Here is a 22,250-nt window from a genome sequence, read left to right on the forward strand (position 1 = left end):
TAATTAACAAAAGGTATTTTTTCCTTTTCAGAAACAGCTGGACAGGGGCGCCTGGGTAGTGCAGTCCTTAAGCGTCTGCCTTCCGCTCAGGGCCTGATCCTGGCGTTAGGGGATCGAGCCCTACATTGGGCTCCTCAGCTGGGAGCCTGCTTCTTCCTCTCCCTCTCCCCTGCTGTGTTCCCTCTCTCGCTGGCTGTCTCTCTGTCACATAAATAAATAAAATCTTTTAAAAGAAAAGAAAAGAAACAGCTGGACAAACATGTCAATCCCATGTGAAGAACATCTAAAGAAAATCTGATTAAATTCATGCTTAAGCCTGGAAGTTATCAGGAAACCAGCAACAGTCTTCCACTGATATTACTGAAATCGTATCCCTACCATATCACTTGTTTTTTTGTTGTTTTTTTTTTCAAAATATATAGCGATAATCAGATGGCTGTGTACTCTGGTAAAATGGGGCAAAGGACAAATTGAAAAGGAATTTTTTCCCTAAATAACTAAAATGAGTATTAAGATCACAGAAGTGTTTGGAATGTCTGGATAAAGTGTTTGGACAAAACGCTTTTTGTTTTTCTCCTGCTAATCTGTTTGTCTTTGGTAAAGTGTTTGGATAAAACCCTGGTTGGTATCTTGAAATCTGGAAGGTCGGGTCTATTTCTGATTTGGCTGTGTATCGTCAGCAGCTTGCACATAGCCGGGGTTTAATTGGATCTACACCGCCTATGCACGCACCAGTCATGCAATCCACAGCAAGGGACCACATCGTGCCTATATTGTGAGGTAGGAGACCCACCAGCTACAAATATAACAAAATTCCTAGCATTTTTTGACTACCATCTTTCTGTTGCCTTCTGCTGGGGAAAACAAAGAAGAAAGGAGGAGGCTTCAGTATTCAGATACTGCCAGATCAGCTGTGAACTCGCAAAGTGGTCACCCTAGGAATAGGAGGAAATGGGTACGAAGACAGGCGGTCTTTGAGGTTATCAGAATCCCCAGCAAAAGGCGCGGCTACTTCCTAAGCCACACCGGAACCTTTGGGGGGGGCTCTATGGGTTCCAGAGGGAACGGCTTAGGAACAGGACTACTTCCGCTGCTGAAAAGAAGAGAGGGGTGGGGAGGAAATAGCTCAAGGATCTGCATCCTGCTTGCGCTCGCGGCGGCTGAGGAGCAGGCGGAGAGGGGGCGGCGGGTGGAGGAGTCTGAGGGGGCGGCGGCAGAGGAGAAGAAAGTGACTGAGCCGGTAAGTTAGCCGCTTTAGAGCAGGGGACGGTGGACAGCGCCAGAGGTTTGCTTTGCGAATCTTGTCCTAAGTTGCTGAGCTGCCCGGTGGGGTAGGGGGCCGTGCTCGACCGCCGCCTGTCAGTCCGTGCGGAGAAGGGGCTCTTTGGCCGCTGGGGCTGGGCCTCGCGGGGCACTAGACTGCGCGGAGCTGGCTGACAGCCCTACCCCGGAGCCCGGGGAGCGCTGGGGTTCTCATCCTGGACAGCTTCCCCAGACAAGGGCTGCAGTTCGGTGGGAAAGAAATGGGTACTGTGCGTCCCATTTAACTCTCGGGACCTAACGAGGTCTTGCCAAGTGGGTGGTGGACATTGTTTCGGGCACCGAGGGAAGGGCTTGTAGGGAGAATGTTAGTCTGGAACCAGAGCTTCTCTGCCCTGTTCGTGCTGCCGGGCAGTCGGAAGCGGAGTTGTTTTTAAAGGCAAATGCCGCCCCCTGCTCCTGTCACTTCTGAACAAGTTAAAGCTTCAGATCCGTTGTTAAACCTGCCCGATCTATCACGTCAGTATTGCTGTGGATATCTGGTAAATGTTCTGTAAGTCTATTTGATGGTGAGATCAGAGTTAAATGTCTTAAAGCACTTCTCGAAGAGAGGACTAACCTAGCAATCAGGACTGTATAGCGCACTTTCCCTCTCCTTCCCTTACAATCGTTTTAGCATTCCGTATCCATATCCAGAGTAAGGATAGTCATCTTAAAGACATTAAATAACGGTTATGTTATGAATTAAGACTTGTGGTATAATATAAAATTCTTCGTCATTGAACGAAATGATTACATAGAGATTGTTACTGGAAAGATCAGAAATAGTTTTTTATTAAGTTACTGCTTTTCTGTTGTCTTAGGTTCGGCTTTAGAGTGTGGTGAAGGGTACTTTTCATGGTGCATGGAAGGAAAGCCAATGCGCAGGTAGGCTTTTAAGAAGAAAACCTTCGGTTTCACTGATTGAAATTCAGCACATAATAATTCAGGACTTCATTTAATTTTTTTTTAAGGTTTTCAAACTTCACCAAATTCTGCTTGGAACTAATGATTCTTGTTCTAAAGTAAATAATAACTATTATCAGGAATTAATCACTTTTGAAATAAGGGTCCAGTATAGTACTTAAATTTCTAAAGGGCATTCTGAATTTTATGTAGTTACTAACATTTAAATTTCGCTTTTTGCATGGTAATTTTTGTGATAAATAATTGTTAAGTATAATATGATAGTATATGGGTTCATTACTCTTCAATTACCTATAGAATGTAAAAGGTTCTGTTGCCATAGAAGAAGAAGAAGAATTTGTAACACACTGTAGTGTATATCTAATTATGGTTTTGGTTATTTCATTGATGATCAATAATATATTTGTTCTGTGAAGTAAAATAGCTGCATTGCAGGAAAGATTGTCGAAGGACTAAAAAAAGTATTGGACATAATAACTTAGCCCATAGAAAAATAGGAGAGAGTGTAAGAAAATATAGACAATTATAAGCCCTCCCAATTCTAGAATTTAGTAGTGTTTTTTCTTAATCTTTTCTAACAAATAGATCTAGAGTCATCAAAACAAAATCAGCCTAGTTCTATTTCTTTGTTCTTTAAACTCATTTTACATTTATTGAACTGTATGTAATCATTTGTTATTTAACATCAAAGAGAAACAGCTCTGGCAGACCCTTTTAAGAGAAAAAACATTTCATGATGGGGATGTGACTTATGACTTAGAACCAAGAGCAAGAACCGGAATATCTATCTTTTTCCAAATCTGTTACTGATTTTTTGATTGACCTTGAGCTATTCACCTTCTCCGTGCCCCGATTTACTTTTCTAATGTATCTGACCAGGATATTGGGAACTAATGGATGCTTGCAAGTACTTTGAGATCTCCAGATGAAAATATGTTATGGATGTAAGAAACGTCATTATCTTTTTTGTATCTAACTCCATGTAGGAGTAATATTTGACTGCAAAGTATATGAAGAAATTAACAACAAATATATTAAATGCCTTACCACTTCATCCTTTATCATGGTTGCATAAACCACTGATTGCTTCTCTTCTTCAGCTGCCATAAATGTCATATCTTATGTAATTGCTAAAATAAGAGCTTATTATTTTTTAAAAAGGGAAGGCACAGCGTGGGAATGTTTTTGGTTTATCAGTAATTTCTGTATAAAATATTCACTTAATCATTCATATCTACTCTTTTTTTTTCTTGTTTTATTATATAATACTGCCAGTTATTCAAAATCAAGTTGGGGGGGTGCCTGGGTGGCTCAGTCAGTTAAGCATCTGCCTTGGGCTGGGGTAATGATCTCAGGGTCCTGGGATCAAGCCCCACACTGGGAAAGGCAGGACTAACCTGCTCAGCAGGGAGCCTGCTTTTCCCTCTCCCCCCACCCCTCCCCTAGCTCATGCTCACACTCTCTCTCTTTAATAAATAAAATCTTTTTTTAAAAAAATCAAGTTGGGGAATTCTGGTGGCATTAACTGTTAAACTATAGCTCTTTCTTCATCACCATCACATGGCCAGAGCCCAGACTACCATTGCCCTCTGATTTAATTTTACTTTTCTTATATTAAGTCACCTTTCCTTGTTGGGCTGTTATTTTTGCTGCTGCAGCCCAGAAGGCAGTCTCTGTGAAGTAATGTTGGTTTTACACTTAGCTGCTATTGGACAAGTTTTGAATGGGAAGTAACTATATATTAAGATCTTTTGAATACATGTTCATTCTCCCTACTAGGATGTAAGCTCTTTGAGTCTCATATGGTCTTCCATATGTTTGTACCCTGGCACCTAATGATTACTGTATAGTAGTTTAAATGACTACACAGTATCTGCAGTCTTCTCCCCTGAGTGCAACCTGCCAAAAAATATGAACAAGAGGAAGATTGAAAACTATCGTTAAAGGTATTCTGATGCTTAATTATAAAGTTTTATGAAATTAGTTGACATCTATTAGTAAAGCTTCATTGCATTCATTTATTTAACCAGTCATTATGTGTACAGATACAAAATTTAAAAGATACAGTAAGATTTTCAGTGAAAAATAAGTCTCCGAATGCTGACCCCAGCTCCCAGATCTCCTCTTTATAGGCCACCACTATAAACAGTTTCTTACCCATTTTTCATAGATACTATAATGCATATACAGTTATATATAGAATATCTCTCTTTGTGGAAACACTAATGTCAGTATATATGCACATTCTTTTGTATCTTTCTTTTTTCACATCCCACATTATTTTGTAGATGGTGATAAATACATATAGACCCCTGTATTCTTTTTAATAGTTACATAGTATTTCATTGTCTGTAGGTGCAATGGTTAACTAGTCCTTTTCAGAGACATTTGAGTTATTTTGCTGTTACAACCAGTTCTGCAGTGTCTGTCCTTATCGTGGTTTTTGCCCAATTGTGTATATATAGAATAAATTCTTAGATGTAGAACTGCCAAAAAAGTATATGTGTTTTTAAATTTTGGTAGATATTGACAGATTTCCTTCCTGAGAGATTATTCCAATCTATATTCTCACCAAAAAAATGTACCTGTTTCCCAAGATATTATTTTTTAACTGTTTATTTTCATTTAGAGATATTAAAATGTTTTGCAATGTAATTATTTCCTCTTTCCTTAAATAGAAACAGGAAACTGAGCCTGATTTTATTAGGAATTAGTTTATTCATTTACCAAACATTTATGCAGTACTTGTTATATGCCTGTATACTGCATATGTACAGATGAAGAGATGGAAAGACATGTAAATAGACATCATAATGCAATATGAACAGAATTTTAATAGAGATGTAAACATAGAGAAAGGAACTTCTGCTCTGTAGAGATGAGAGTGTCACAGCGATGGCGTTATTTGAGCTGGATCTTCTAGAAAGCATAAGGTTTTGCTTTAAAGTCAAGAATGTACTTTAAAAGATAAGAATTTAAAGAAGGAAGTTAATTAAAGACACCCTAAACAGAAGGAACAGCCGTGTGCCCCCCCCAGAAGACACCAAGATCTGCAAGTATGTGACATGAATGGAGTGGCAGGTATATCTGAAGTGTAGAGTATGTGGAGGCAAAAACGTGGAAACAGGGAAGAAAAATCATAGAAAGTCAGGCTGCAACCATGGGAAAGAGTTTGGCTTTATCCTGTAGGTATTTAATTTTTATTTAATTAATTTTATTTTATTTATTTTATTTATATTGTTTATTTTAATATTTAATCAATTTTATTAATTTTGTTATGTCATATAGTTTTGATAATTAATTTTAATATCTAATAATTTATTAAATTTATTTTATATAATGAATATGATTTATTAAATTATTTACTTTATTTATAAATAATTTAGTTAGTATTATTATACAGATCAGATTTGTTCTTGGGGCTGATATTTGGGAAGATAGGGCATGGACTAGAAAGAGGGAAGAAATGATGGCAAAGTTGTGATAGTTTAGATGAAGCCTGACAAGAACTGGAAGTGGATCTATGGCAGTGGGGATTGAGGGAAGAGGATGGACTTGAGAGTTGTTTAATAGTAACATCAGAAGGATTTGGTGAATATAGAGTAAGGAAAACGTAATGCTATAAATGACTCTAAAGATTTCAACTTGGGAAACCAGGTGCTGCCATGATGAAATAAAAAATATGGGAAGAGGAACAAACAGGTTTCACTAAGCCAAGAATAGTTTCTCTTTCATGCACTTCAAGATTATTATGGCTACGAAAGAGCCAAATAGAGATACCTGCATGTAATTGGAATATGGGTTTGGGGCAGGAGAGAGCAGTTTGGGCTGGAAATTTAAAAAAAGAAGAAATTTTGCATCAGCAGTACACAAAAGGTTCTTGAAGTTGTAGGCTTGAATGAAAGTAGAACAGAAAAGGAGGATGCCAAGGACAGAACCTCGGAGAATACCAGTGGTGTTTAAGGTGAGGCCTAAGAAAAAAAGCCAGTAAAGATTCTAAAATACATAAGAAGCTTAACGTTGTTTGGGTCTTGTTTTATTTCATTGTATCTAGAGTTTTTATTGATAATTTTCACTCATGGTGAAGATTAGTTGAGCTCCTTGAGTTCAACCTCAAATAACAACAAAATCCCATTCAGATCTCATATCTTCTTTTTTTTAAGATTTTTGTTTATTTATTTGAGAGAGAGGGAGAGAGCACAGAGGGGGAGTAAGAGGGAGAAGCAGACTCTCTGCTGAGTAAGGAGCCCAACATAGGGCTCGATCCCAGGTCCCTGAGATCATGACCTGAGCCGAAGGCAGATGCTTAACCAACTGAGCCACCCAGGCACCCCCAGATCTCATATCTTTAGAATTTCCTATTTAGTCTAAAATGTATGTTTAAAAATAGTGGCATAAGATGTACCTGCTGATTTGACTCTCCCTTGGTGTGGCATGCACTGTAGGTTGGCTTGAAGAACACCTCTTCCTCCTTTCCTTTACTATATAGAAACAAGAAAAGGAAATATTATGCTTAGTATTGTCATCTTTGCATTTTGGGATGGCTGTATGACACAGTGCTGCCAATAAAATGTCAGCAGAAGCTGCTAAGAGGTATTCTAGAAAAGCTTTTGCTTTACTGACATAAGGGGAGACTAGCTTGCTTGCATGTTCTTCCTCCTTAATCTTGCCTTGGGGGATTGGGGGACCCAGGCACCCAATACTGACAATCATTTTATCCAATAAGCAGTGATGAGGTATTTTAGGGTTAAAGCAGTTACGACCTATTTTCAGATTAAGGGGTTAACAGCCTGGCTGTCTGGTATGGAACCTGGTATAGGAGAATGTAGTGCTAGTGGGTGCCCTTCTAGTAAGCAGAGCTGGCACTTTGAGATGTTATTTCTGTGTTAAGGATTCATATATTCATATCTGTAGCTCTCTCTATTCAAGTGTGTTTAGGACTTTGAATGATGGTCAGTTCAGCTGAATCCTTTTTTTTTTTTTTAAGAGAAGGCTGTTAATTTCCAAATTAAAACAAAATTTTTGAAGTATAAAAGGAGAGATGTTCATTTAGGTAGGGAGCACAATTCCAGGCTAAGAAAGGATTCTGCAGGTTTTTGGACTAGAAGATAGAACTTGATTATGAATGCTTTAGAAGTAGAGACTGTGTTTTCCAAACTTTTTATTGTCTTTAATTTCAAATTACATTAGCCACTTGTAGAAGATGGCTTTTTCCTCAGTTAAGAATATTGCCTTTGGAATGGAAGATCTAAGGAATATGTGACAGGATAGCCCTGAAATTTGAAGGTGACTTACACATTTTGGGTGGGTGGAAATGTTATTTACTTAGGGGGTTACCAAAATTTGTAACATTCCTTTGGTAAACATAAAGTATATTTAAGATATCTGATTCGTTCTTTGGTTTACCTGCACAGGATTTGGTTTTTCTACTATTACTTTCGGAGATATCAATATTCATGGAAATTACCCATCCTTTTACCTAGCCCATATTTCCTAAATTCTTGTAACTTTGACCTTCATTTACTTTGGCAGTTCATTCCTACTCTCACTGAGAACAACTCTGTCTCTGAAATCATAAATTCTCATAACTTTTTTCCTAAACATAACCTCTGGAATGCCCATTCCATCAGTTCTTTGATGTAGTCACAAACAACGTGCCTTTGGCCCTTCTGTTTTCACATAGTTCACTTCTGCAACCACTTCAACCATTTTCTAGCCATCACTCAACTCCCTAGATTGTCCGTGGCATTTCCCAACTCTTTGATTAGTGCAAGCGTTTATATTCCCCGATTTGGATTGTTGATTACTGCTGGATGAAACCAGCCATGGGATATTTGTGCTATTCTAATCAGAGTCTGTAATGTTATTTGAGCCAACATTGTTCTCCAGCAGTAATTCTGAAGGTCCCTGGGTAATGCTTACTCATTCCCAACATCAGCTGTGTCACATCTTCACCCATTCTCTCATGATCCTGTCACTGCTCCTCTCACTGGCAGCAAGTTCACAGAAAAAATAGGGGCCATTAGGTATGAACTTTTCCAAGCTCCGGATGCCTTCTTACCACAAAATAAATGTATCCCTTTCCGCCTTATTTTCCTGCCCCATTCCCTTCCTCTGATCTCTTATGTAAGCCCTTCTGCGTTTCGTCTAAGAGTCATGCCGCTGTATTTTGGTTCCATACACTTCCACTCTTCAAGGATCTCATTCCATTATTTATTCTTTCCCTTTTATATATATGTATTTTTAAGATTTTATTTATTTATTTGAAGAAAGACAGCCAGCGAGAGAGGGAACACAGCAGGGGGAATGGGAGAGGAAGAAGCAGGCTCCCAGTGGGGGAGCCCAATGCGGGGCTCGATCCCAGGACTCTGGGATCATGCCCTGAGCCGAAGGCAGACGCTTAACAACTGAGCCACCCAGGCGCCCTGCTTTCCCTTTTATATTTTTAAGTTTCTCCCTCCTTCTTGTTCTTCACATCAGTATATATCATTTTCCAGTCGTCCTTAACTTCAAACTGACATAGTACTGGATGTCTTTTCTTTTCAGAGGCAAGCTTTATTCTAGAAATATTCCATACTCACTGTCACTTTCTTTACCTTCATTGACCACTGCCATTGAATACCTTGGGTTTTATTGAAACCTTAGGGATAATGAAGTTTTTTGGCCATTCATCATTTTCTTACTGGCTCTCCCTCCTTAGATCACAACCTGCCACCATTTTTATCAGTCCCCCTTTCCTTTCCCTTCTCTCTTTTTTCTAAATTACTGTTACTTTATTATACTGAGCAGTTTAGTCTCTTTGTTACAGTCCTGGTATCTCTAGAAGAGGTTAAAAAAACAAAATCTTATGTCTTTAGGTAGTTTGTATAAATGTGGGGCACAGCTTCAAATACGACAAAGAGTGGTGGGGACTGTGATGAACTAAGAGTACAAGCCCTCCTAATGATACCCAAATTCAATTTCAGTTTCTTTTTTTTTTTTTTTTAAGATTTTAATTATTTATTTGACAGAGAGAGACAGCCAGCGAGAGAGGGAACACAGCAGGGGGAGTGGGAGAGGAAGAAGCAGGCTCCCAGCAGAGGAGCCCGATGTGGGGCTCGATCCCAGAACACTGGAATCACGCCCTGAGCGTGAAGGCAGATGCTTAGCGACTGTGCTACCCAGGCGCCCCTCAATTTCAGTTTCAATCTCAGAACAAACAAGCCAAAATCGGCAGGCAAAGTCATTCTGATGGACTTTATCATTCCAGGGGGCCCTCACCTTGCCTTTATAATTTAAAGGTCTAAATATTTGTTTTCTCAAAAGCACCATCTGTCTCTGTAAATGCTGTTCTTTTTCCCAGAATGTAAAAGAACAGTAATTGAAAATTTTTAATAGCAGTTTTTTTTCTTCTCACCATATGTAGAGATTGAAATGTAGTAATTATAGTTTCTTACACTGATTCTATAATATCTGATGCCTGCCTTACAGAATTTTTTAGATTTATTGACATTTTGGTAAATGTTAATCCTTCTTGTTTAACTTGATTTTGTATGTTTGATAATGATGCTTTTACTTTTTTTCCCCCTTTATACCTGCATTTTGAATTATTGCTTTCTCCACTCTGTTATTTCCCTTCACCTTAGGTCAATATATTCTTTTTGTAAAAACTGACTTTCACTGAAAAAGAGATTTTATTTTATTAGTCAGATTCTATTAGCCAATTATTAGTCAAACTTTAATGTGTGTTAAAATGACCTACTTGTTAAATGCAGATTCTAGAGTCATACCACCAGAGATTCTGATTCTCTAGTACCTCAGGAGCCTGCATTTTTTATCAAACACCCCTGTATATTTGGTGTCAGAGAAACACAATATTTGAAAAGTTAATGTAACAGCCTAATAGGAATTGGGCAATCAGTGAATAACAGTATCTTCTTCTCATATTTTCACTTCATTTGAAAGAAAAGCCACAAATTCAAGCCATAATTTTAAATCTATCAATACCATGTTTAGAAAATCTGAAAATAATGGAGGAAGACCCTCTAGATACAGGAGTATTTGGCCAGTCAAAGCAAGGGGAAACTTGCATATTCAAATTTAGGATATGTGGCTGATTTTACTGTTTCTCATTTTAACTACCATGTTTTTGGTACCAGAATGTTTTGGACTGGAAGTCCTGACTCAAACTGGTTTAATCAACATGGAAACCTTTTATTTACATAACAAGAAGGCCAGAGGTAGAGTGGGTTCCAAGGTTGGTTGATGCAGTGGCTTAATAATAGCATCTTGGACTCAAGTTCTGTCTCTTCAGTGTAGCTTGTGCAGTATCAGCTTTATCCTAACCTAAAATTGATCTTCCATCCCACTACCACCTACCAATGTAGAATGCTACATTCTTCCTTGTTAATGCCTTGCAGAAGAAACTCCCTAATCATGAAATATGTCTGTTCCTATAGTTTGATGACCAGCTGAGGTAAGAGCATGCCATCAGCTGATTGATTTGAGAAAATTAAGGATTCATCCTTAAAAGCTGGGAACATGGTCATCTTCCTCTGAAGCACATGGCTAGTAGAGGAACAAACTCAAGGTTATGTTTAAGTTTGAGAAAATTGACAGTAAAATATATTAATAGAATTCATCTTGAAGTTATGCTTTTCATCAGTGTTAAAAGAATAAAAAATCTGCTAAAGTTATTAGCAGATCTTATACCCTTTGGTTTTAGAAAGACTGATTCTTTCCCAGAATTGACAGAGTCATTTTGTGGAAAAGGCAAAAGGTCTGTGTGGGCTCCCTAGTTTGTTAACTCTGAATGGAGTCCAGAGTAATCCTTTCACTTGGCTCCTTCAACCTTAAAATACATGTAGATTAATCTTGCAAACTAAGTTAATAAAAATGTTATTTGGGTTCAGTTTCCTTTTGTCTGTATTTGTAATATCATTAGTTCAGTATTGGAATAGAGAGCCACAGATTGAAAAAACAAATAATTTGAGATCTTCTAGTTTTTCTAGATGAATTTTTACTTAAACAATAAAGCTTACTGCCTCAAGGTTTAATTAAAACCTTTTGTAGTGTGCTGTCCTGGGGAGCAATTGACACCTCAATTTACCATCCTACCCCCCCCAGGGTCTTTAGAATATTTATGCCATCAGACTCCAAACAAAGAAGTTGTGAATATAGATGTGACAAGGTGTGAACACAGTCTATTTCTAGGACCCTTATTATAACTTCCCTTCAGAAGGTGCCCAGAAAAATGTACCAAAAAAACCCACTTTTCTGCAGTTAGAATCCTGTGGATGTAATAGAATAATGGAGGATATGCACTTAAGTTTTTAAAAGTACACATTTACAAAAACAAATAGCAGAACCATTGGAGAAATAATTTAGTGTATAGAATTAAATATGGCTTCTAGAATTAAATACTGCTTCTCAAGACATTTAAAATGAGGTACTCCTTAAAATCTCAGCCTGCCAGTAATCCCTCTTCTCATTTCTTCTTCTTCTTTTTTTTTTTTTTTAATATTTTATTTATTTATTTGACAGAGATAGAGACCGCCAGTGAGAGAGGGAACACAAGCAGGGGGAGTGGGAGAGGAAGAAGCAGGCCCATAGCAGAGGAGCCTGATGTGGGGCTCGATCCCATAACGCCGAGATCACGCCCTGAGCCGAAGGCAGACGCTTAACCGCTGTGCCACCCAGGCGCCCCTCTTCTCATTTCTTCTCATTCTCCTAAAAGGGCAACGTGGTCTAGCCATGTGGCGCCCCTCTTCTCATTTCTTCTCATTCTCCTAAAAGGGCAACGTGGTCTAGCCATGTGGCAGTGTGCTTGCTTTTTTCTCCCATCTAAGAATAACAACCACATAAATCAGATTGCCAGAGTCATTTCTATTTCAAATACTCAATCCAGTTGCCCAAGACAGTTTGGGATAATAAAGCACTGACTCTGAAGTCAGAGGACCTACATTCAGACAAATCCCAACACTGTCGCTCCTTATATGGTAAGTGTAATTATCCCTACATTACAAATAATGAACTTGAGGGTCAGAGAAGTTAAGTAATTTGCCTGAGATTGTACCTAATAAATGATGAAGGTAAGGTTCGAACCTGGCTACAAGTTTCCCTGGCTACAAATCTGGTTTCAAAAGAATTAGACAAGACTTCGGGGGTTATAGTTTATTTTGTCAGGAAGAAAAGCTGAATTCATTTAATAACAATTTAATGAACACTAAATCCAGGTATTGGGGTATAGCAGTGAGAAAAAAAAAAAAAAAAGACCTTGTTCTCATGGATCTTATATTCTAGTTGGGGGAGAAAGCCAATATATTTTGTCAGTAGGTAATGTATTTATAAAGAAAAATTAAATAAAGGGTATAGAGTGGTAGGAATTAAGAGATGCTATTTCATATAACATCATATTGGGGAGGAGGAATTTCCTCTGTCCTTCAAGATCCTTCTAGCTCGACTTAGAATCAAGTTAACAGTGAGACAGGTTAACAGGAGGAAGTCAAATTTAATAGCCTACTTAGGGGAAATCCTCACAGACATGGAAATTCCAAAGATAGGCAACGAGATACTTATATGAGCTAAGGAGAGGGGTAGGGTCTGAGGGTACAAAGAGGAGAAAGACCATTAGCAGAAGGGAAAGGTGTTTGGAAAACAAAGTTGCCCTATTTATGTAGATAAGTTTCTTAGGTAAGGAGAAATCTCTTTTACCAGCTCTCTTCCTGGTAAAGCAGACAGTTGAGGAGGAGGTAAAGAGCTTTTTCTGAGTCTGCTGGGTTTGGATTACTTTTAACTCAAAATAATGTTCATGCCAAGGTAGCCCATCTTGGGGTGGCCTGCCTTTGGCCCCTACAGTGGTCTGGTAAGTTGACATTGGAGCAGAGATCTGAAAGAAATGAGGGAGTGAACTCCATAGTTATTTGGTGGAAGAACCTTTCAGAAGGAAGGAATAAGGCTCTGAAGCAAGAGAAGTCTTGGCATGTCCCAGAAAATAGCAAGGAAGTCTGTGTGACTAGAGAACAATGGGCAAGAGGAAAGCAGTAGGAGATAAATTCAGAGAGTTAGCCAGAGGAAGAGTCATGTAGATGTTGGTAAGCCTTATATGCTTTGTTTTTTACTATGAGTGTTTAAAGCATTTGGAGCAGAGGAGTGGCATAATCTGACTTTTTTTCAAAGATTTTATTTATTTATTTGAGAGAGAGCGTGCACACAAGGGTAGGGGAAGGGCAGGGGGGAGGAGTAGGGAAGGGGAGGGGAAAAGAATGTCAAGCAGACTCTGCACTGAGCATGAAGCCCAACACTGGATGGGGTCCCATGACCTGAGCCAAAACCAAGAGTCTGCCGGTTAACTAACTGAGCCACCCAGGTGCCCCATAATCTGACTTTTCTCAAGGATTACTTAGGTTGTTTAGGCCGGTTAACTAACTGAGCCACCCAGGTGCCCCATAATCTGACTTTTCTCAAGGATCACCTTGGTTGTTTAGAGAAGAGAATATAAATTGGCAAAGGTAGAAGCAAGAAGGCCATTTATGAGACTATTATAATACAAAACAGAGTGAAAAGTGAATTAGGGTGGGGCTGGTGAAGAGGTAGAGAAATAGTTGGAATCTTGATATTATTTGGAGGTAGAATGACAGGATTTGCTGGTGGATTGGATTTGAGGGTATGTGGAAAGGAAGGGGCTCCAAGAAGAATGAAATTGCTTTTTATTAATCTGAGGAAGGCTAGGTAGAGAATCGAGGAATCCATTTTAGATGTATCATTGAGATCTGTTTAGTTTGTGTGATAAGAGACATTCATATGGATCCAAACTGAGAACTTATCCATCCGGGCAGGAGATAAGGCTCTTAGTCATTCACATATGGTTGATGGGAACCATGAGATTAGATGAGCACCCCTAAGAATGTGTATAGAGAGCAGAGAGGATAGAATTTTAGAGAATGTCCACATTTAAGAATTTTTTGCAAGTTTGCAAACCAGACCTCTGATAAGAGTTTATAGATTAGCCATTGTTAAAAATCAGAATCTATACTAATACAGTCATAATGGCACATTTTTTTTTTGCTATGGTATACTTTTAAATGAAAAAGTAGATATGTAGAAATTAACTTCCGTATATTGTACATGGGCAAAATAAAAAATTGTTTATATCTGAGTTTAACAGTACTGTCTTTATGTACATAATTATGGTTACAACAAAAACATTTTCATTTCAGCATGCAATGTCAATATTAAAATAGGAATTTTTGAATTTGTCATGTCTTTAATGGTGGTTCTTTTTTAGTAGAAGCTTGATTTTACTGCTGTCAACCATGTGATTTATTCTTTCAGCATCTACTACGTACAAGGCATCTTTAAGGACTGTGGTTAAAGCTTCCTTGATTGTTTACGTGGGTGGTAAAAATTATTCTTTAACTGCTCAGTTTTTTTAAGTCTTTAAATTGTCAAGCATAAACAGTGCTGTTTCTACCAGATGTCAGGAATTATGAACATTTTGTATTCTAGAATACAGAATCACCTGTGGGCTAAGGCCAAGCATAGAAAGATTGAATTATAAGTACTTTGGAAAAACAGGTTGCTGTTGGAGAAAGAAACAACTGTCTGCTTTGCTTTCAGGCTGTGCCTTTGTAATGTAAATGTAATTTCTTTTCCCCAAAATGTCCTTTTTCTATTCTTCCCAGGGGACTCTTTCAACACAGATGTTTTGTTATACTGTAGTTCTTGTCAGTGGTACAGCTTTAGGCGTAGTAAACTGATACTGTTCCTTGCAGGCCAGATGTTAGACTATCTCAATATCGTCTTAGATGATTAAGTCTGTGAGACTCACATGCAGCTGACCTAAAACCCAGTAATCAGAATGTTGGAGCCACCTATCCCCCTTTTAAATAACATGATATCTTTGGAAGAATTATTCATCAGAAGACTGCTTAATGAATATAGAATCAGAAACAAATATAATGATCTGGACCATGGGTATAGGATATTTCACCTAAGTTCCAGAATAACCCAATTTAATATTCCTACTTCACAACAAAAATACATACCTGTGAAGTAACCTTGTAGCTTATACCAGTTAGATCTAGAATCTTTCTGGTATAAACAAATACTTTATTGATTTTTGCCTTTCTGACCACAATTCGTATCCTGGTTGCCCTCTCTCTGGTTATTCATGTATCTCCCCTTCTCAGTAGTTAGGTTCCCTGATCGCCTCTTTCTAGTCCTTTGAATTTTTCTCAGTTCAAGCAAAATGCTTTGTAAATTATATGCAATTAGTAAATATTTGTTTAAAAAATAATTACCATTTTAGAGGGGCATAGATTCTCTTTTCGCTGCATGTCGGTAGATGCAGTGTGGTGATTATGCAGATCCAGATATCTTCATTACACTTGTCAATTCAAGTTTGCGGCATTTATCTGGCAAATTAACCCCTGAATTTCTGAAATACAAACATAATATGTAAACTTTGCTTCTCTTATGTATTATCTGGAATAAATTTTTAAAAGGTAATAAGCCTTTGACTGTATTTTATTAGAAATGTTTAAAGATAATTAAGAAAATTTCTTAGACTATCCCAGTATTTTTTAGCTGGAAAAGACTTAGGTTCAATTTTGTTATGCTGTTTTCCTCAAGCTTAACATTCATTTTGTAGGCCTCTTACCAAGTTAGTTGATTCTTCTGATAGTTCACTGGTGAAGTTCTTTATGATGACTGGGCCAAAATAATCTGCATTTATTGCAACTTCCTGGGCTTTTATTTTATTTTATTTTATTTTTTAAAGATTTTATTTATTTATTTGACAGAGATAGAGACAGCCAGAGAGAGAGGGAACACAAGCAAGGGGAGTGGGAGAGGAAGAAGCAGGCTCATAGCAGAGGAGCCTGATGTGGGACTCGATCCTGTAACGCCGGGATCACGCCCTGAGCCGAAGGCAGACGCTCAACCGCTGTGCCACCCAGGCGCCCCTTTCCTGGGCTTTTAAAAAGAGTTGTACAGAAATTTGGGTATCCATAAGGGAAAAAAACTGAAAATCTTATTTTGAATTGTTAAGTAATTCTACAACTCCCTTCTCTCCTCAACACAGCAGTCACATCATTCCCAGTTATTAAATATTCTCAGTGCCCCAGGAGATAGTTGTGGTTTATCCAGGAGCATCAGGAGACCTGCTTTTCTACAGAAAGGAAAGCTTCATGATTTTAGCACATCACCTAACCAAATCAGTTTCTTCATCTGTTAAAGGGAAGTATTATGCTAAATGACCTGATCATCCATTCTGCTTCAAATCTCAGTCTGCGTTCTTCAAGCTAGGTAACAGATTATGGCAAGCAAGGAAGGGTGGTTTTCATATTTAAAGACTTCTGGAGAGCATTAACATGTAAAATTTACTAACACATAAGATACCCTGATCCTGTGATGCAATGTGTATCAAATTTGAGAAATTTACAGAGCTGACACCTTTTTTTTTTTTTCAGGTCCCTTTTTAAAGGAAAATAGTTATTACAGCCTCTCAGGAGTGTGTCCTGTAGTACCATTGGGGTAACACGTACTTAAATGTATAAGAAATGCCCAACTTACAGACTTCCAGAGTCTTTGTATAAAAGTAGCTTCCGAAGCTCAGCCGTCACCCCACCCAAAAGCCACCAAAAACAACAACAGCAGCAAATCCTAGATCAATCCCAAAACGACACATATTCTTTTCCTCCTCCTTGTACCTCTTGGCCTTTTTGTCTTGGGACTTCAGAACTCAGGTCAGAATTCTGTGTCAGTGGCTTTTAAACTTATTTGATATCATACAGCCTGCAAAGGGACCTGATTATACAAATGTATAGGAATTTAAATGTTTATAGAACACATAGTTGAAACATATTGAACTAAAAGGATGTATGCCAATATTTTTTCTTTTCTTATATTTCACTTTTTTAGTGCTGCTTGTGACACACTGAATTGATTTTACAACTAAGCCTAGCCCCCGTTTATAGCACTCTTGCTAAAGAAAAATACAAACCTTCAGTCAGCATAAAATTAAAATTTTAGAAAAGTATTTATTTGTAAAGTGAGGAGTGTCTATTTATGGACCTATACATTTCTTTTTTAATCATAGTAAACTTTCATTGATTCTGACTGATTTGGTAGGAACAATTGGACGTATGTAGTACTTTGGTGGGGGTGGGGGCAGAGGGAGAAGGGGAGAGAGAATCTTAAGCAGGCTCCATGCCCAGCACAGAGTCCAGTGCGGAGCTTTGATCTCACAACCTTGAGACCATGACCTGAGCCGAAATCAGGAGTCGGATGCTTAACTGACTGAGCCACCCACATGCCCGCAATGTGTATAGTATTTTTAAACAAATGAGGCTTCTTGTCAGATTTAATATCTGTAGCCCCAAATTAGTCTAACAAAATCTTTGTCTAGGCTCTTAACAGTCCTACTAAATAAAAAAATATTTCACCTGCCGTCTTCTTTACCATTTTTTACTTCATAAACTATGAGGAAAAGATTTCTAAGTAAAGATAAACTTCAATCCAGACTTGGTGGATTATCATTAAATTCATGTAAATATTAATTGAAGCATATCAACTCAGATTTGATTTCTTTTAATTTGATTTCTAATATGGATAATTATAACCACTTTATCTGAAAGGAATATAGATAGTTCTATTACTAGGATAGCTACAATTTAAAATTGTTAACATGTAGCAAGCCCTGAGCTGAACGCTGTTAGGTACATTATCTCCTTTAATCTTTGCCATATGGGGTAGGTACTTACCCATTTTAGAAGCTGCGGATTAGGAAGGATAAGTAACTTGTCCAGTAATTGTCAGCTACTGGCATTTCAACCCAGGTCCATCTGTTCCACAGCGTTCTTTGAAACTTTATGCTAGCTAATGACAGAGTAGCCATAGTACCCAAGTATCAGAGCTGTTAGACTTGGGGAGAAAAAGAAAAGAAATCTTAATTTAAGGTATGGTAAAGTATTTTGAGACATCTATGGTTGGACTAAAACTTATGCAGAGAAGAGAATTTTAACTCATTTCTCCCTGCGAGTGGCTTCTAAAATATTTGGTTTGATTCTTTCCCTTTTTTACAAACTAATGTGACTACATAGTTATTTACTATATTTCCTTGCTTATAAGACCCATAACTCATTTAATAACTTTTTAGAAGTGTAAATATTGCATTAAAGGTATATAAAGCTTTTATTAGCTGATGGTCTAACATGTATTTATCCATATAATCAATACCTAAGTTTTCTTCAATATCACAAAGTTTGATTCTAAGCTTTCCTCTCATTCACAGACCAAAGAATGTCCTGAATTATGTCTAGCCATCAGCAATTATCTGTAGCATCCCAGCAACACACTAGTTTTTGTAACCCGGACTTGTGGTTTGTTTGTTTGTTTTTAGTTTAGTTTGTTTTTTACTTAACACCATTGTGATAGCCTGTATAAACTATGAAAACTATGCATCTTAGAATAAAGGAAATATAGTACTATATATAAAATTAATTTGGGGGGCCCTGGCCTCATTTTTCTAATCGTTTCATGCAGCATGAGCTATAATATTTTATAGCTTTTGTGCTGAACCGGAGAGAAGGCTAAAATATTATCTATGATGATGAGAGATAAACATTTCTGTGTTTTAGAAAAATAAGAATTATCAATATTTTGGTTAAACCAGATTAAGGAATTAAAGTCCATAGGTCTGTTTTGTGCAGAGAGAATAATTTACAAGTGCTTTTCATAACTTTTTATTAATATATTACAGGTAGTTATAAAAGATGTGGTCCAAGACAGTCTAGTCTGAGTACTTTTGAGATGAAAAAAGAATTGTCCTTTAGTGGGAGTACATAATGAAAGTGCTCTGATTTGGGATTAATGTTTGTTCTTCAGAAGACTTTAAGGAAGTTTATGAGTTCTAGCATTCTTAGAAAGGAAGCTCTTTGGGAGCTTAGTTCTGCCTTTGATTACCTGCAGGTTTCCCTATCTCTTGACTGTGAACACTTTATGACAAGAGTGAGTTTCTAATAATATTACCATCATCTTTCTTCCCTCCTTCCCCCATTCCTGTAGGTGTACCAACATTCGACCAGGAGAGACTGGAATGGATGTAACAAGCCGCTGCACCCTTGGAGACCCCAATAAACTGCCAGAAGGGGTTCCCCAACCTGCCCGCATGCCCTATATCTCAGACAAGCACCCTCGACAAACCTTGGAAGTGATTAACCTTCTGAGAAAGCACCGGGAGCTCTGCGATGTGGTGCTAGTTGTGGGCGCTAAGAAGATATATGCCCATCGAGTCATTTTGTCAGCCTGTAGTCCCTACTTCCGAGCTATGTTTACAGGAGAATTGGCAGAGAGCCGTCAGACAGAAGTAGTGATTCGAGACATAGATGAGAGGGCTATGGAACTACTGATTGACTTTGCATATACCTCCCAGATAACTGTGGAAGAGGGCAATGTTCAGACCCTTCTGCCAGCTGCTTGCCTTCTTCAGCTGGCAGAAATACAGGAAGCCTGCTGTGAATTCCTAAAGAGACAATTAGATCCTTCTAATTGCCTGGGCATTCGGGCTTTTGCTGACACACATTCATGTCGTGAGTTGCTAAGAATAGCAGACAAGTTTACTCAACATAACTTTCAAGAGGTGAGTTGTACTTGGTTTGAATGCATTCATAATGCATTGGTCAGGAGAGCAATATGAGTTCATGTTCTGCTAACTAACATGTACCTGTTTGGATATTTACTGCTGATTCTAACTCATAATACCAAAGAAATAAGTTTTTACAAATTCTAAGCCTGGTTTTTATTTTGGAGACCAATTTTATGTTCTGACAACAAAAGTTAAAGTTTAGGGATTTGATTCTCCCTAGCCATATTAATAAACTAGTTTATAAGTCAGAATACAATTTATTAATTCATTAGGAGACCAGTGTCTGATAGGATACCTGGTATCAGTCATTTGCATGCAACATTACCTTCCTGATTATATGGATTGTTCAGCAAAATAAATAATAAATCAGCAGTTACTTGGAGAACTAACAATCAGAAAAAATGAAGTTACATGTATATGAAAAGAATGTTTCATTAAATGTTATTTTTCATTTATTCATTTATTTAATAAATATGTGAAAAGCTGTTTCAGCTACTGTGCTTGGGAAAAAAGGCTACATATAGTGAACAAGATGCCTTGAGTGTCTGTTCTCATGGAGGTTACAGTCTAGCAGGGAGGATAGCCATTGAATGCATAATTCCACAAATAATTAATTACAGTTAATAGGTGCTAGAAAGAAGCCTGGATGATTTCACATATTACAGAGAGATTTAACCTTGGTTCTGGAACAGCCGATTGCGAAATTCTGAGACATGAAAAAGCATAACTAGGTTAGGAAACTGAAAGAAACCCAGTGAGACCCAGAGAGCAAAAGGGAGGGTGTTATAATGATTTTCCAGAAAGAACAGAGCCCCATTACACTGGAGTTAATAGGCCATGTTAAGAATTTGAAATTCAATCTTAAAAGCAATAGAAAACCATTAAAGGGCTTTAAGAAAAGACATGGTCCCTTTTGTACTTTAATAGCACTCTTCTCCCCACCACGATAGCTTCCAATGGATCAAAGATTTAAAAATACAAAATGAAACCATGAAAATATTAGAAGATGACATGGAGCAATTCCTTTTTAATCTTGAATTGAGAAACGCTCTTCTAATTGACTAACACAGAAGGCAGAAGAAAATATTGATAGATTTGACTACATAAAAATAAAAAACAAAACAGTAACAAGATAAAAGTCCAAAACAAAGTGAGGGAGAGGGGGGGTGCCTGGATGGCTCAGTTAATAGAGCATGAAGCTCTTGACCCTCAGGGTTGTGAGTTTGAGCCCCACCTTAGGTGTATAGATTACTTAAAAATAAAATCTTTTAATGCAACTATCCCAGACAATAATCTCTTTAATACAGCAAGAGATCTAATTGGTCAATAACCTAGACCAATGATGTAACCAAAGTTGGCAATAAAATTCAGATTGCCCTTAACATATGAAAATCTGCTGCAGGTTGTTCACAAACACAAATTAAAACTATACCAAAGTACTATTTTTCATTTCTTATATTACAAAATTATAATCTATCAGATTACGAATATCTAGAAGTTTGATTCCACACCCTGTTGACAAGGCCATGGAGACAAGGTAATGGAGCTACGTTGCTAGTGTGAATATAAATCGATACAACCTCCTTGAAAGGAAATTTGCACACTTTTTTTCACACTCCTTGACTCAGCATTCCCATTTCTGGGAATTTGTGCTACAAATGTATTGGAGAGAGGAGCAGTTTGAGGAGATGAGATCATGGGTTTTGTTTTAGATATATTCAATTTGAAACATCTGTAATATGTCTAAATAGAGATACTGAGCCAGGCCACTGTTTTTGAGCCTTTTATCTTAGAGATTAAAATTTAGGAGTTATCAACTGAGATTAAAATTTAGGAGTTATCAACTCATAATAAAATTTAGGAGTTATCAACTGAGATTAAAATTTAGGAGTTATCAACTCATAATAATGAAACTATGATGGCTTAATCTTTTTAAGACAGGATTTAACCCAGAAACTATAAAAGATTGGTAAATTTGATTGCATAAAAATTTAAACCTTTTTTTATAATAAAAAAGCACCATCAACAAGGTCAAAAAATCAATGCCAATGAGATCACCGAGAAGGGAGAGAGAAGAAAAGAGCCTTAAAATTTTTCCAACATTGAAGGATGGTTAGTGAAAGAGCAACTGGCAGAGAAAACGGAATAACTAGAGAAGAGGAAAACCAGGAGTGTGAGATCATGAAATGCAATGGAAGGGATTTTTTTTTTTAAGGATGAGGAAATTAGATATAGATATAGATATAAATATAGATATAGATATACACACACTAGTGTAGCCAGGACATTTCCAAAAACTAAGATTAAGGCCATTGGCCTTAAGAATTATTAAAACATTACCAACATTTTGGTACTAGAGAAGGTATAGATCGGTGGAGCTGAAAAGAGTCCAAAAGTT

General features: G+C 37.5%; 1 protein-coding gene across 1 annotated transcript in view; it reads left to right on the forward strand.

Moving 5' to 3' along the window:
* Positions 1 to 1,149: 1,149 nt before the first annotated feature.
* Positions 1,150 to 22,250, forward strand: part of KLHL20 (kelch like family member 20) — a 59,902-nt gene continuing 38,801 nt past the window's right edge. The window contains exons 1-3 of the mRNA XM_002916949.4: positions 1,150 to 1,240; positions 2,124 to 2,187; positions 19,273 to 19,846. Of these exons, the coding sequence (XP_002916995.1) occupies positions 2,165 to 2,187; positions 19,273 to 19,846 (597 nt within the window). The 5' untranslated portion in view covers positions 1,150 to 1,240; positions 2,124 to 2,164. The remainder of the gene's footprint in view (positions 1,241 to 2,123; positions 2,188 to 19,272; positions 19,847 to 22,250) is intronic.

The sequence above is a fragment of the Ailuropoda melanoleuca genome, chromosome 8, assembly GCF_002007445.2.
Source record: "Ailuropoda melanoleuca isolate Jingjing chromosome 8, ASM200744v2, whole genome shotgun sequence".
Classification (NCBI taxonomy): domain Eukaryota; kingdom Metazoa; phylum Chordata; class Mammalia; order Carnivora; family Ursidae; genus Ailuropoda; species Ailuropoda melanoleuca.